The following is a 15,223-nucleotide window of genomic DNA, read 5'->3' as shown; positions in this document are numbered from 1 at the left end:
TGACTGTCGACACATATAGACGTTATTAGCAGCAGATGGCAGTATGTCAATCTGAAGTAATGTAAGTAAAATACTATGCCTTTAAATGATCTTATCTGTTAACATTGTAATGCCATCTTAAATTTCCTCTGCTTTAGACGTGAAATCTTGCTAATTGGTCATACCTTTTCCAGATTTCGAAAACGTTGGACAAATTGCCCGGACTACAGGTCTGCGAACAGGTGCCTGATAACTGAAGATTATAATTTAGGACAAACTCAACGTGTTCGTGTTATCTCATCCAATGACTTGGGAGACAACGCTGTAACGAAATCATCATTTAATCCTGATACTGCAAGTGAGTTTTCAAAGCAGCAGATATAAAATCGAGTGTCAAAGAGTGATGGACTGTGTTAAAGCGACTCGGTAACATTGTTGAAGGTTGATGAAAAATGTGGATGCGTAATTTTTGTATGAAATGTTACCTACTATATGCCTTCCATTGTACAAACAATTCTAAAACCACAAACATATTATGGTTTTCTTTGAAGGCGTCACTGTGCGACACCCTCTAACAGTAAATTCTCCCAACCATTTTTATAAATTTTCCCAACCGTTTTTTCATGGAAATAAGACGTAAGACAGATTATTGTTAAAAGTAATACAAAGTTTTGGGAAATTTTGAAAATTGGGTGGATAGTGAATCTTTACAATTTTGATATATTTGGATGCCCCTGTGGATGTATTATAAGCACTAAAAAAATTAGCCCCTAAAACACTTCTGTTTTCGAGAAAAATTGAATATAAAAATTTACCGGTGCTCCCGGTAAATTCTAATAATAATTCTATGGCCGTGCAATGGTAGCTGCGACCATGAAAATCTCAGAATATGTAGTTGTGATATATAATTTCCAAACGGGAATAGCTAATCCCTCGATTTTATTCAAGAAACATTGTTTCATAGCTAAATTAATATCTTGACCTTGAGAGGGAACTATACAACATAAAGAGTTTATTATTTATAATTTCATAACTTTGGACTAGATTTCAACCACGACAACGATCAATGAATATTGTAGGGAACGCATATGCTTCCAATATATTAATTTGAACCAAATTCATGACCCCATACCAAAACTTTGTAATTTCAACACTTACATGTCCGGAATGGTATATAAAGCCAATTCATTTCTTTGTGACGATTATCATTCACCTAAAATGTAATTATATTGTTATAATATAATTAAGAGAATTAATTTACTTCCTTCTTAGCTATTCCTCTGCCTCCAAGTAGGCTCACTCTAACTTCAAGGAGCTCGACTGTTCTCCAGGCCTCCTGGGAGTTACCGTTAGATTGGGCAGAAGGGTTTCATAAACTGCTCAGATATCGTCTTCGTTGGGCCTCACAAGATGACCCTAAGAACTGGTTGGGGCCGGTATGTTCTTGAACATGTTGATTATAATGATGACGATGATGAAGTTTGCAAGTAGCAACTTTGATGTACTCCTATGTTAAGAGCATTTTACCAAATACTTTTAACTATTATTTTAGTTCAAAATGTGCAATTCATAGCCATTGTACGAGAAATTCAAAATATTTGAGATTGCCATTATATGAATATAGTTTTTCACAAACAATAATATTATACACGAGCGTAAAATGCTGGAATCTAATACCAATAGAGATTGCGGACAGTCCCACATTTTCTACATTCAACCGTAAATCTATACTGAAAATTTTACATGAAAAGAATTGATTTTATTTATTTATTTATTTATTTATTTATTTATAACACATTTTTAAAAAGAAGGGTAGCCCAATCAGCAAACAAATACTGCTTTTCGTTGAGGCCCTTCATGACACAAACAAGTATATACATTTCAATATACATTGATAAATCTATAATGGTACAAAATTTAAATTTTTTGCCCGATACATTTGCCAACTTGATTTTGTTTTGTTATGTACTGTTTTCACTTTTATGAATGTGATATTGTTGTGGGTTTTTTTAATATTTTGTTTATATATAAATATAGAAAATGCCTATTGTACTAGGGATCAGCCTCGACAGGCCCCTGGCCTTTGCTGGTTCCCCCATATGTTTTTGTTTTGAATATCTATTTAGTTGTTCTGTGTTCGTGTACATTTGTTTTGGAGTGGACTAAAAGATTATTATTACTGTTCATTTTTCCTCTTGATAGTATTGTTTGTGTGTTACTTTGCATTTTGTATATGTCTGGACGTGTATTTATATTTGTTTTTTTATGAACCACATGTGGAAATAAACTATACTTGAAACTTGAAATGGTTATGAAAGATGATGATCCATTATAACTGTATGTATCCAAGGCAGCCGTAAATAACTTTACCTCTTCTAATCCGTTTAATTGCCTTTTATTACTGTGTGCGTCTCTTTGGAGTTGGATGATGCCTAACACAGTCACCCAATGTCTTTGTGTATCACAATTCTTTTTCATAGTCATTTGTTTGATCCACAAACTTATTCTCCCTAGATGCTCTGCCCACCATCGCCCTGTGATATCGGTACACTGGAGCCTTACACTAACTATTTGGTGGAAGTGGCCAGTCGGTATGAATTTCACACGACAAGAGCTTGGGGGGACTGGTCCGACCCCGTAGAGGGCAGAACTGATGAGGCAGGTAAGAGATAACCATAGCAAGGTGGCTTTAACAGCAAAAAGATTAATAATCGCACTAAAAACTGCCATCAGAATGTATGTGAATCAGTGGCTTAACCACTTCTGTTGCTTTCACCCCCTCTCTGCACGGTTGCTCGTTTGCGACACTTACAATTTTGGCACAAAACAATGAGCACCAAAATAATGACGGATAGATTGCTTTGTGCAACACAGTCGCTTTGCAATATTCCCCATTTCCAGTCTTGATGAGCTACTTGGCAACCATTTTAATTCTGGTACAGATTAATCTGGAACTTTAATAACTGATGATTTTGAAATAATGATTTTTAATAACTTTCAATGGAATCTTTGATAGTTCCTACTGGAAGAGTGAAGAACCTACGAACCTTAGACCTGAACGGAACAAGTGATGACGAAAGAAATGTCTCCATTTCATGGCAGGTAAGACGTTCTGGGAAGCCAAACAATATCTAACCTCTACCGAACCCAGTTCGGCTCAAATCATTGCAAATATCTGTTGATATTACTAACTGGCCTTTAAGCATCAATGAAATGCATGATAACATATTGATGTCATCAAAATAAATGTATAATGTGTGCTTGTACATCTCCATGTTATTTTGAATGTATTGGCTCTTTCTTTGCTTTTGTACATATTTTTGAGATAATTATCAAACTAGTTTAGTAAATGTAATTTAGTGTTATATAACATATACATAATCAAGATAACTTTCTTTACGTACTTTATACCCTGGCTGATACTTCAAGGAATTCCTTTCTACCAGGTACCTGTTGACTACACCTGGGTTAAGAGTGGCAATCTTGATGAGATGAAGTGATAAATCAGTTTGTATTTGCTATCATCCTTATTTCAGACGATGTCAAAGCGTGAGCAGAGAGGCCCTATACTTGGCTATTCTGTCACAGTTATCCCTCATTCACATTGTTTAGATCAGCAAATCTTCAACGAAACGGTCAACAGTACTCAAGTCATCACAGAAGGTATACATGAAGTCACTACAATGACCCGTGTTACCGATAAATCCATTTTCACAAGAGATTTCTCCAAATTACATGCTTTTAAATAAGCTTTGTAGATATTTATAGGCAAAATAAATCTTACATGTAGTTCAAAATGCTTTACCATGCCGGTTTCATTTCATCTAATATTAAATTGATGTACTTTGTATTGGAAGCTCAGCTTAGGATTCAAGTACTCTTGGGGAGCGAATGCCCTGACCTCAACCATATCATCTATCTCTTCTGAATACACATGGGATTATATTCAGTAAAAGGAGAGCTCACTAGTAATTGCCTTTGACGAATCCATAATTCTGTGCAGGGGGCACCATGTCCTGGAAAATTTTTCAAGAAAAATAAAGGTTTTAGCATGACAGAAGTATAATGACTTCTAAAAGCCTTCAAGCCTGTATGAAAGTGTAGCTGTTTCTGCTTCTTTTTTGGTTGTAAAATATCTTAAACTAAATGAAAACTTCAAGCCTGTATCAAAGTGTAGCCAATTGTTCTCATTTGTAGATTGGTGTATGTGTAGGGGGAGGGGCCGTGTGCCTCCCTTCTAAAACTCCCACCAGCTGCAAAACAGCTTTTACACAAAATTCTCCAGAAACAATTAATCAATTGTCTATACGCTACACTCAACATATCCTTCAGATCAACCCTTGACTATACTCATCCTACATTAGTAATAATGATAATAATATTTATAATAATAATAATAATAACAATAATGATGATGATAATTTTAAAAAGATAGTAATAATGATGGTAATAATTCGTTCCTGTTTTCACGAAGTGACGGTAGTGAGGAAAATCCGCACACAAATTGTATGCGATTCTCATTCACTACCGTCACTTTGTGAAAATAGGGAGAAATTATTACTAATTATTATTAACCAAAACCTATTTCTGTGACGAAATAAAGCCTGGAGCAGCTGTTGCTCTAACATACACATGTATGATGGAGCACCTACAAAAAGAATGCTTCATGCCTCTATGACATGGACTTGCTGTTGTAACATACAATGTATGAAGTAACACCTAGAAAAATGATTGGTTTGTGCCCTTTTAACAAGCACAAAAGCAAAACGAATACTGATACCCCCACTTTGCAGGACTGAAGAGGTTCTGTTCCTACGGTGTAAACATTACAGCATTCAACAGCAAAGGGCCTGGACCTTCTCTGAACAAGGAGATCCAGGATATGACAACAAGTAAGCCCAAGTCTCTCCATTACAGATTTATGCAATGTTGATGCTTTGCGTCATAAGCAGCTACGTACTCACTATCTGCATTTTTTCAATCTAGGAGCTCATCTTTTCCTAAGAAATCTTTAACAAAGTGGCATGTTTACACATAGAAAGTCTAAATATGTTGTAGCTATTATCCACCAAAATTAAAATGTTTACCAATGCACGCTAGCACAAATCTTTCTTTAGACCAAAAATCGATGTATGCAGGGTTTCACAGCAAAGATAGCCATATCATTGAAACAATCGGTAAAAGAATTGTACAGATTCTGTATACCTCCCATAAAAATTAGCCCAATTGTTAATATAACACTCCTTAAGGATATCTCTTCTTTATGCGTTGTTGCTCTATTTTCACTCCTACAGATCCATTGCCACCCAGTGGTGTTGAGGCGGAGACACTATCACACCAGTCTGTTTTGGTGACCTGGGATAAACCAACATCTATCCAGGGTTACATTAGTCATTACACTGTCCATTGGATACAAGCTAGAGGTCAAGATCAAGGGTGAGACTAAAAGCTTCTTATTATTTAACCATTCATCTCTTCTTGTAGAGAATCATTAACAGAATGTGATGAATTTTCGTTTATTAGTGCATCATTCATTGATTACTTCAATAGTCGATACAAAACAAATCTCAAACAAATTGTTAACCAACTCATTCTTCCCTAAATATATATCTCCTATTTGGTAGAATAATATCTGTTCTTTCCAAAACAATGTTGATTATTCCCCAAAACTGTTAAACTATATATTAAGAAATAATATAATTTTCAAGATCAAAGTCATATTTATTTTTTCTAATATACATAACTACAAGTTAGTCCAAGATTCAACTATGGTTTCTTCATATGCAAGTCATCTTATGGTTCAACATCCAATCTTCCTGTTTTGAAGTTTACACAGATTAGTACTTGAGAATTATGGCTGAATCTTCCTAAAATGCAACATAACAGAATTGAATGTGGTTAAAGAAAAACACAGCTAGTGAAGATTTTCTCTTGGTTAGCAGGAATCAAGGTCCTTTAAAATTCTTTTTACCAGAATGACAAAGAAATTTGAGTCAATCCCAGAGAAAAGTGTGTTGGAGAATTTTATTTGCAGGTCATTTCAATGGTGTAGGTTTATATCCCACCGCTGCCACCAATTTAAACCTTGAGAATTATTGCTAAATCACTCCACAAACTTATTGAACATACAAGAATCAAAGTCAGTTTTAAAAGAAAAAAGCTTATAAGAGAAAGATAAACTGTTTAGAGGAAAACCAAAGTCTCTTTTCCAAAAAATACTTAAAACTAGAATGGCTAAGAAATACAAGTCATTTCCAGATACAATTAGAAGTTTGATAGTTTCATGGTATGCAAATCTTTGGTAGCATGGTTTATACACCTCTGCTGCACTAGCAGACGAGGGGTATACAAATTGAAAAATCATCACCGAATCATCCTGGATCGACCCTATATAAATCGAACTAAGTAAAGAGAAATAGCTAGTGAGAGAATGTAAGCTTTTTAGGGATGTAAAAAGGTCTCTCTTGTTTTTTTAGATAAGAATGCCCCCCAAAATAGTCAATTCCATATACAACTTGTTATTTTTTTCTCAAATTGTATGCATGATATTTAGCTGGTGTGGGTTTATATCCCACTGCTCCCATCATTCTAACACTTGGAAGTTATTGCTGAATCATTCACCAATGGAATAGATAATAAAATAAAATCAGTTTTAAAAAGAGCTAGTGAGAGCACCTTAAATTTTTCAGCAGAGTCTACGAGTTTAGGAAGCAAAACCGAATTATTCAGAGCATATAAGAATAATGGTTAAAATATTAATGCAGAGCTTAGTTTTGTTTAAGTGCTCTACAGCTTACAAAGAAGTCATCCCTTGAAGTATCTGCATGTACTTTATTCAATAAACCAGTGAAAAATCATTGCACACATCATATATGTCTGATATTTAAAAAGCATATATCACGATTTGCTTGTAAGAGGGAAGAAATATAGGGAAGAAATATAGGAAATACACTTTATCTTTTCGCTGCTTTTCCTAACGTTTTTCATAGTTTTACCAAAATGTGTCAAAATGTATTTGGCATTCTTTTATTAAATTTAAAGCGACGTTGGTCTGTGAAGCGTGTATGGATTAATGTAATCAAAATATAATCTGAAATTACATTACATTTCTACTCTATGAAAAGCGAGGAAATATTTGCATACATCTCATGATTTGCTCGCTTTAATCGTTTGTTTTCTGGTTTCGTTTTTTCTGGGACACACTGAACATCTTTTCACATCAGGCAATCCAGACAAGTTCCTTCATCCAACCTGTCCTATAACAATAAACCAGGGAAGTATTCCTTGTATATTCTGTATTTATCTTACCGGTATTTTGATGTAAAGAGGGAAAAGATATTTGGAATACACTTAATTTTTTCCTTCTACATATCTTTTCACATCAGGCAATCCAAAGAAGTTCCTTCATCCAACCTGTCCTACGTAGTCGATGGTCTGGACGGCTACGTCCTCTACAGCTTCAAGGTCTCTGTCACCAATAAGATAGGGGTCAGTGGTTGGTCTAATGAGGAACGGGCTACAACAGAAGAATGGAGTAAGTATGCCTTGAGATGTAAACGATCAGATACACGGCTGTTTAGATTGTATTGTTTCCAACAAACACAATTATGTACCTTGACAAATTAGATGAATGTAAGAATTGTGCCTGTATTTGTTAATTAATTTATTTAAAGACGTTTGAAAAACAGTTGAATAATGCAATAAACATAAATTGTGTTTTTTCCCTAGTTCCTGAAGCATCACCAAGGAACGTAAATGTTGAGCCAATCACGAACAACCCGAACGGCCTCTTGGTGAACTGGATAGATGTATCTGAAGAGGAGGCACATGGGCAAGTGATGGGTCACCACCTACACAGTTGTCGTGTAGCGGAAGAGAGTCTTTCACGTCCGTTGTGTCAGCTGAACATCTCAGACTGTCTTGGTAAGTTCATACAGCAGAAACGATTTAAACAAAACGAACAAATCTGACTAAGGACTTCTGATTGGGATACTTTTATATTAATACATACTTCGTAAATAGATCCTTACCACCAAAAACGCAGGTATTCGCCTTGCAAGATTTTGAGTACAAGAGATTTGAAGTAATTGTTTTGGTTATCTGTAAGGCTGTAAGCTGTTACGTCTTGCGAGTGCCCAAATTCAGCTATTTGTAAATGCTTGTAACAAAAGACTTATTGAATAAAACTATGCAATGTGAAAAATGATAATGGTTCCAGATGATGAAGTTATTTTTTTCTTGGGACAGTGAAGCGACAAATTACGACATTTCCAACGACTACCCAGAAGCCAGTGACGCTGACTGGTGTGAATCCTTTCTCACACTATGTCATCTGGATATCTGCATTCACTCGTATTGGAGAAGGGCCAACAAACAGATGTCCATCTTCAGGACATACAAGTGAAGGAAGTGAGTAAAACATTTCCACTGTCATACGGAATTAAAAAGAGACTGTTCCTGAATATTTGATTTGTTAAATGATTGAATTTGACGAAATTGCAATGTTGAGAAACTCCACTTTACAATCCTTATACTGATACACATTTTTTGTTCTACAAATTAGCATTTTTGCATGAAGTCGAAATGTGAATTTTCATTGTTTTTTGTGTATAGGTTCAATAGTCTGCCGCAAGATCACCCAATACATTATGTTTATATAGTAGGCTTGCGGATGCACCATGTGAGAGGGAGGGAGGATTGAGGAGTCCTGAAAAGGACCTCTAGGTAATCTTTCTTGAGGGTGTGTAGTCCTGAAAAGGACTGTTGGTGTAGTCTTGAAAAAGACTATTGGTTATCTTTCTTAGCTTATAGTTCTAAGGATAGTGCTTTGAGGAGACTCCTCAATCCTCCCTCTCTCTCACATGGTGCATCCGCAAGCATATCTACATCATCATGCAAGCCGATACCTACAAGCAGCATCTACATTATATTTGTTTTTCAATTCGGGAAGAAGTAGAACTTGACAGTTTTAATTTAGAATCTGCTGCGTATATGAAGTGATTGTCTTTGTTGTATCCATGTAACTAGTTTATCTCTATTCACCTTGCTATTCTGTTACCTAAGTTGTTTTTATTCTATATTCTGTAGCACCAAGCCAGCCACTGAATGTAAGCATTACAGGTTCAAATGCTTCATCAATAGCACTAACCTGGTCACCCCCTCTCTTGAAAAATGGAATCATCCGAAATTACTCAGTCCTAGTGAGGAGCCATGCTTCCACAGATCAGCAGGAATTCTATGCTGGGGGAGTCCAGAGTTATCTGGTGGAGGGACTGTATGGCTATGTCCACTATTCCCTTCGAGTGAGAGCCTGTACCATCAAGTGTGGAGCTGCCTCTGATGAAGTATACCAGAAAACAGAAATAGGTGGTAGGTTTCTGTCAATATTCATTACTCTATTGCTAAGATTTAAAGGTAAAGACCAGTATTGGAACACTCCCCAATTTCAAAAAATGAAATGGAAGCTCTTTATTACCAATCATGTGAAAGAATATGTTTTGACTATAAATACATGATGATAAACAATTTGCCGTGAAAACTGCCTATTAATTGATATATTTGGTAAATTAGTTTATCTATTGGACTGTGAGAGATAAACGCACGTGTCGCGCACGTGTGCGTAGTTCCATATTTATCTTTCTGTGTACAGTGCTTGTAACTTTACGAAAACTGGGCAAAATTTCTTATTATTTTGATGATTCCAGAACCTAGTACACACCAATACTTATATGCTAGATGATCAACCTTTTCTGATCGATTCCACAACGTTTCTTTCACAATGCAATCGCATGACCAAAACTGGTCTTTATCTTTAAACAACTTTAATTGATAGTCATCCTTAAACAAAATGAAGAGTAAATTCATGCACAAAATGTAACATCATAATTTTGCATTGTATGTTTTGCAAGAGAATAAATAAAACAAACCAAGGTCATCAATGGTCAGAAAAAGATTAGGGCCTAAAGCTTATTGTAGTTTAATAAATTTTGATTTAGAATTAAAGGTGGGCATTGTGTAAGAGGTTTTTTAATGGACCATTTGTATGTTTTAGATTACAAGGGCCAGAAGGCATTTAGATTTGGGTATGCTGTCTGTTGCTTTTTTCTGTACTAAAAATACGATTTTGTTGTATCTTTGACAGTTCCTCAACAGCCCGGAAACTTGAACGTCCGACCATTATTATATCCCAACAAAGTCAAAGTGAGCTGGGAGTCACCTGTCCATCCCAATGGCCCAATTGACCACTATTTGGTTTCCTACAGCCACATAGAACCATCAACTCCCAAGCCTGTCACCCATGTCAGGTCATCACTGACCACCACCCTTGCCAACAGCATGGATGACTGGCTCAAGACAACAGAGCAAACTATGGAAGTGGAGGTAGACTGTAGCCAGGCTCCATTCTTGTTTCAAGTGGTTGCTGTGAATGACATCAATGGTTCAACATCAGTTGGAGAAGCTAATCAGGCTGTGCTGTCAGAATGCATTGAAATTGATAGTAAGTGGACAGATACATTCCTGTCTTATATTAAGTGTGAGTGCAAGCTTTTAAGGTTCACTTTTACAAGAAGGCCTTACGAATTGGAGGATTTGTAGTGTCATATCAGACCTGAACAAAATTGGACTTTGTAGTTTTGCTTTCTTTGTCATATATGATGTAAAATGCCGAGCTAAATTGATGATCATAATTTATTGTGTCCCCATAGAAACCCTGTCACCCCTGATATGGCTGATACTGCTGCCTGGGGGCGCCATTCTCCTCGTTTCCCTGTTGACTGGTCTTTACTATGCTCAGAACAAGCTAGGCAGGTCTTGGCCAGACCCTGTTTACACAGACATGGTGAAAAATAAAAAGGTAATTGCAAATAAACTATAGATGAATATATTTCAGAGATTTGTAAAAGTTGCCTAAACATTTCCATGATGTTATATTATTATTCAAAGTTAGGGTAACCCATATTGCACTGTATTAGTTCGATTTTAAAATCAAATTAATATAAATTGTATGTACATTGTTGATAAACAAAGCTGTCGGTGGTTAGATTTTGTACAAGATATTCCATGAGCCTAATCAACATTCACACAAGGGCATTATCCAAAGCGATATAGAGAATTTCTAAAATTGCTGTGTTATCTTAAGATAAAACTTGAATGAAATTGAATGAATAATATCATTCTTTTTATTTGTCAGGACCTGCAGCCAGTACTGAAACGAAAGGTAGCTGAAAAGGAAGTTTTTGACACCATTAAGGTCGTCTGTCCGTCTGCCTTCAATGAGGTTTCTGTAACAGAGGAAATTCCTTCCCGACCGGTAACATCTAACCGAAGCCCAACGGAGACGCCCATGGTGGACCCACTAACCGACTCCCTCGACAACAACAGTGAGATTGGGAACGAGCAAACGACCCTAAGAACTGTTAGCATTGATAGCGGTTTACCCCTAACACCACAGGATCTGCAAGACTTTACCAGTCCCGAAGACATCTCCGACTCGGAAAACTGTAAGACTTCCTCTGAGATGATGCCGGAGACATACTCCGTTGGAGGTCCTAAGGGTATTGTATGCCATAACAGTTTAGGGGGAAAAGAAAGGCATTTCTCCATGAAGAATGTGTCTGTTCCTATGAATTCAGGGCTAGAATCAATTCATCAAGTAGGCCACCAACTTCCAGGATCTTCCAAGCGGATTTTGACCAGCAATTATGTCAGCAAAGAGACCCTGGCATGTTCCAATGTTGGCAGATATTCTGACCGTCCTGGAAAGGAGAGCATTCTGAGTAGCTCTTCGCATGTTGCCTTGGTTGAGCAACCCTCTTCTAAGCCATGTGTCAAGTCAGAAGGCACCGGCTACGTCAAGCTTGGAGAATTCTCACTAGGTAACAAACACCATGAGGATACACGAAAAGATGACAAGGTGGAGTCATCTTGGAGTGGCATGACCCCATCACCCCCATCTTCTTGTCTCTCTGATTATGTAAGAGGAGAAGACTTACATAAGGTGTTTGAAAGCAAGAACAAGCTGTCTGAGTCTTCAGGTTCTTCTGACTTGCCAACCTGCATCCCAGGAGAGATGAGGAAAGCGGAGTTCCGAGATTTGCCGGAAATCATCTTTGATAGGATGAAAGCAGAAACCTCTATAGGAAGAGTGGCGAGGCCCGGGACCGATTCATCCTCATCCTCGTCAGGTTATGGCACGGACTATCAAGGACAGGATTCTGGTTACGTGCTATCCTCTGCTCAATCCATGCAAAAGTCTGACAATAACTCTATTAAGGCTATCACATTGTCAGAGTCAAAACTAGATGTCAAGTCTGATAGATCTGTTCATATACAAGGAATGTGTGACTGTTCCATATGTGTGAGTGGTATTTGTAAAGGCAGTGACACAGTACAGTACATCAGAAATGATGGTTTGGGGAATCGGTGTATGAATGAGCACCCTTGTTCCAGAGAGGCTAACGTTGGTGTTGGGTTTCCAAAGTCTGTAATCCAAAGTAGTGGCCCTCGAGAAGGATGCAAGATCAACCCTGGATATGTTTTCCACAGTGAATTACTAAGAGCAGGTACCGCAGGCAGGAGTAAATCTAGCATAGGAAGAATCTCCCCCTCAATGCCCAACGGTCATTCAAAGTTAAACGGATATCAGCTTCCTGATAAGGCTAGTCAGGAACTCAATAAGGACAGAAATGGGCTTCAGTTGGCTAAAGGAGATGACGGATACGTACCTTTTAGTGGAGATTCTGGATATGTTCTTCGAGTTATGGATGGAAGTCAGAAGACAGAGGAATACGTGCCTATGTCTCCCATTACAAAAACTATGATGGAAGAAGGTTGTTTTTGATAATTTGTTTACTTTTTCGGCAAGCTATGGGCACATCCCTCCTTATTTGATTGAAATAAACTTGAAAACAGTTCAGTATCTAATTATATAAAGTGGGAGCCCAAATAAAGAGTTTTACTAGGTGAAGTCTTGTTATGGTGTTTTGGTTTATTCTTCAGTACTACAGACTGCTCTTTGCAGGAATTTAAAATCTTATAAATCTTTACTAATCACAGAACGGAAAGTGGACGAGTCCAAAATAATAGAATAGCCAGAGAGAGAAGGAGAACCAATAGAAATGATTGAGAGGTGAATAAAGAAGAAGGAATCTTGGTCCAGAATAATAACAAAGGAAGACAAAAAGAGGCAATAGTTGAGTATGGAGACTAATTAAGGAAATGGAGATGAGCCAGTGTATGGAAAGCTAATTGTGACAATGAATAAACCACATAAGAAATGTGACAAAAATTGCTTGACTGTATATACAGCACTAATCGCATAGTCTCACAATAATGTGCACGCGTAGTTTTATAGCTTCACCACATACTATATGTATGTACCACATCACAACTCGTAAATGACCAAGTTACAAATCTGCACAGTACTGCATGCTGTAATCTGGAGTAATAATTGTAAAACTGAAATGTTAAGCTATCTTAAGTGTTCATGTCCTTCTATCGAATTTCGCATAATTTATCTGCATTATTTATAAATGATGTAAACGGGTGAAATTTAATTTTGCAGAATTATACACCTATTTTTTTATTGAGGTTTGAGGCTACATTGCGTACAAACGTTTCATATATACGACTCATGTTCAACGTAGATGTCATTTTTGAATTTGTATCAATTTTAATATTGATTATACATGTAAATTACTTATTCATTAAAAAGGACCATGTCATTGCAAAGTCACAATCTGCAACATAATAATTGTAAATTGATTTGAAAATAAGGATATATTTGGTGTAACTGTATACATTCTTCACTAAAGGTAAACAAAAAAATGTTAAAAAAGGGGCTTACTAATCATCAAATAATGAATTTTTCCTCGCATATTTTGTTGCTCTTAAAGGGCGTAATATTGCAATAAAATACCTCACTGTTATCAGAGAGGCTGTTTCAAGTTTAATTATTTATCTATTTGAAATTAAAGTTACTAAATTAATGTAAATAATCATTATTCGAAGATTTACGTATGCCCTATTTATTTATTGCAAGCGTTATAAACTATTATGCTACTGATATATTCATTGTCTGTTACATTTTAGAATGGACATACATAAACATGTAAATACTCTGTGCAGTATAAGAGTGCAATCTTGTTTATATACAGTTTGAATAATGTTTTTCTTTGCAATAATCCACTTTAATAAAAATGCATGCAGATGTTATACATTTACATATAATTACAGGTGTCCCAACTAATCATATGGTGATGTTTTGTGTATCAGTTGTGACCACATCTTAAGGAGGAGCGATGGCTCAGTGGTTGAGCAGTGGGTTTGAAACCGAGTCAATGAACTCGTGCCCTTTGGTAAGGCGTTAATCCTCAATACCAAATCCCTCGGATGGGACTTAAAGCCGTCAGTTCCCTGGTTGTATACTTGCAAGCATTTACATGGTTTCTTAGCAGTCAGATAAAGCAATCATCGATCATCATACTCGCCTGCAGATTCTTGTTTCACCGCGACATCCTTCCTCTCCGCTCCTCGCTTACCTATTTTCAAATACATTATCCTCCCTTTTTCCCCTATTTTTCTCATCACATTCATGTATGTTGACCCCAGCATATTCCTCCCCCTCTCCCTTTCCCCACTCTTTTGTTTAGTTTATCTCTCGCTCTTTCTTTCTCCTGTCTCTCTTCTATCTATTCATGTCTCATATCTCTAACTCCTCTTTTAACTTTCTTTGATTCTTTGTTTCCCTTTTCACCTGACAACTATCTTCAGCTCTGCAAAAATGATTATCTGTGTAATAATAATCAGTTTAAGTTATTGTAGATCGTTAATTAATTCTAATTTTCTATTTTGCAGTTTTTAATGCACTGTACTGTAAGTATGAGATCTATGTATCTGTGTTACCTTTGTCCATATAGGGTAGTACATCATGTATATACATGTATACACGGTATGACTATGAATACATATACATATGTATACGTCTTGTGAATGTGTTCGATTCACCATGATTGACATGTAATTAGTATTGGCAAAAAGAATCATTTTTGTGCGATTTAATAACAAAAATTCACCTTGACTTTTATCACGCCTAGCTAAAAATATTTTGTGTTTTGCATTTAACACTTGTGTTAAAATGTGCAGGTTGTGTAATATTAAATTTTCGCCAACACACTATTCACGCCATGTAACTGCGTCTTTTGTGTTGTCACTTGTCTCTCTTTCCGGTTGACGGGCAATCTCT

The 15,223-nt window shown here is 36.5% G+C and overlaps 1 protein-coding gene across 1 annotated transcript; it reads left to right on the top strand.

The window, feature by feature from the left end:
• The first annotated feature begins 181 nt into the window (after positions 1-181).
• LOC100890462 lies at positions 182-15,156 on the top strand. The gene is made up of 14 exons (XM_030996709.1): positions 182-337; positions 1,252-1,415; positions 2,494-2,641; positions 2,996-3,081; positions 3,516-3,642; positions 4,773-4,871; positions 5,274-5,415; positions 7,365-7,513; positions 7,708-7,902; positions 8,227-8,388; positions 9,067-9,348; positions 10,121-10,477; positions 10,686-10,834; positions 11,171-15,156. Exons 3-14 carry the CDS (start codon positions 2,494-2,496, stop codon positions 12,818-12,820), a joined length of 3,546 nt encoding a protein of 1,181 aa, XP_030852569.1. The 5' UTR covers positions 182-337; positions 1,252-1,415; the 3' UTR covers positions 12,821-15,156.
• The last annotated feature ends 67 nt before the right edge of the window (positions 15,157-15,223 follow it).

Source organism: Strongylocentrotus purpuratus, unplaced genomic scaffold, assembly GCF_000002235.5.
Source record: "Strongylocentrotus purpuratus isolate Spur 01 unplaced genomic scaffold, Spur_5.0 spur5_scaffold_3, whole genome shotgun sequence".
Lineage (NCBI taxonomy): Eukaryota > Metazoa > Echinodermata > Echinoidea > Camarodonta > Strongylocentrotidae > Strongylocentrotus > Strongylocentrotus purpuratus.
This window is presented reverse-complemented; position numbering and strand designations above follow the sequence as displayed.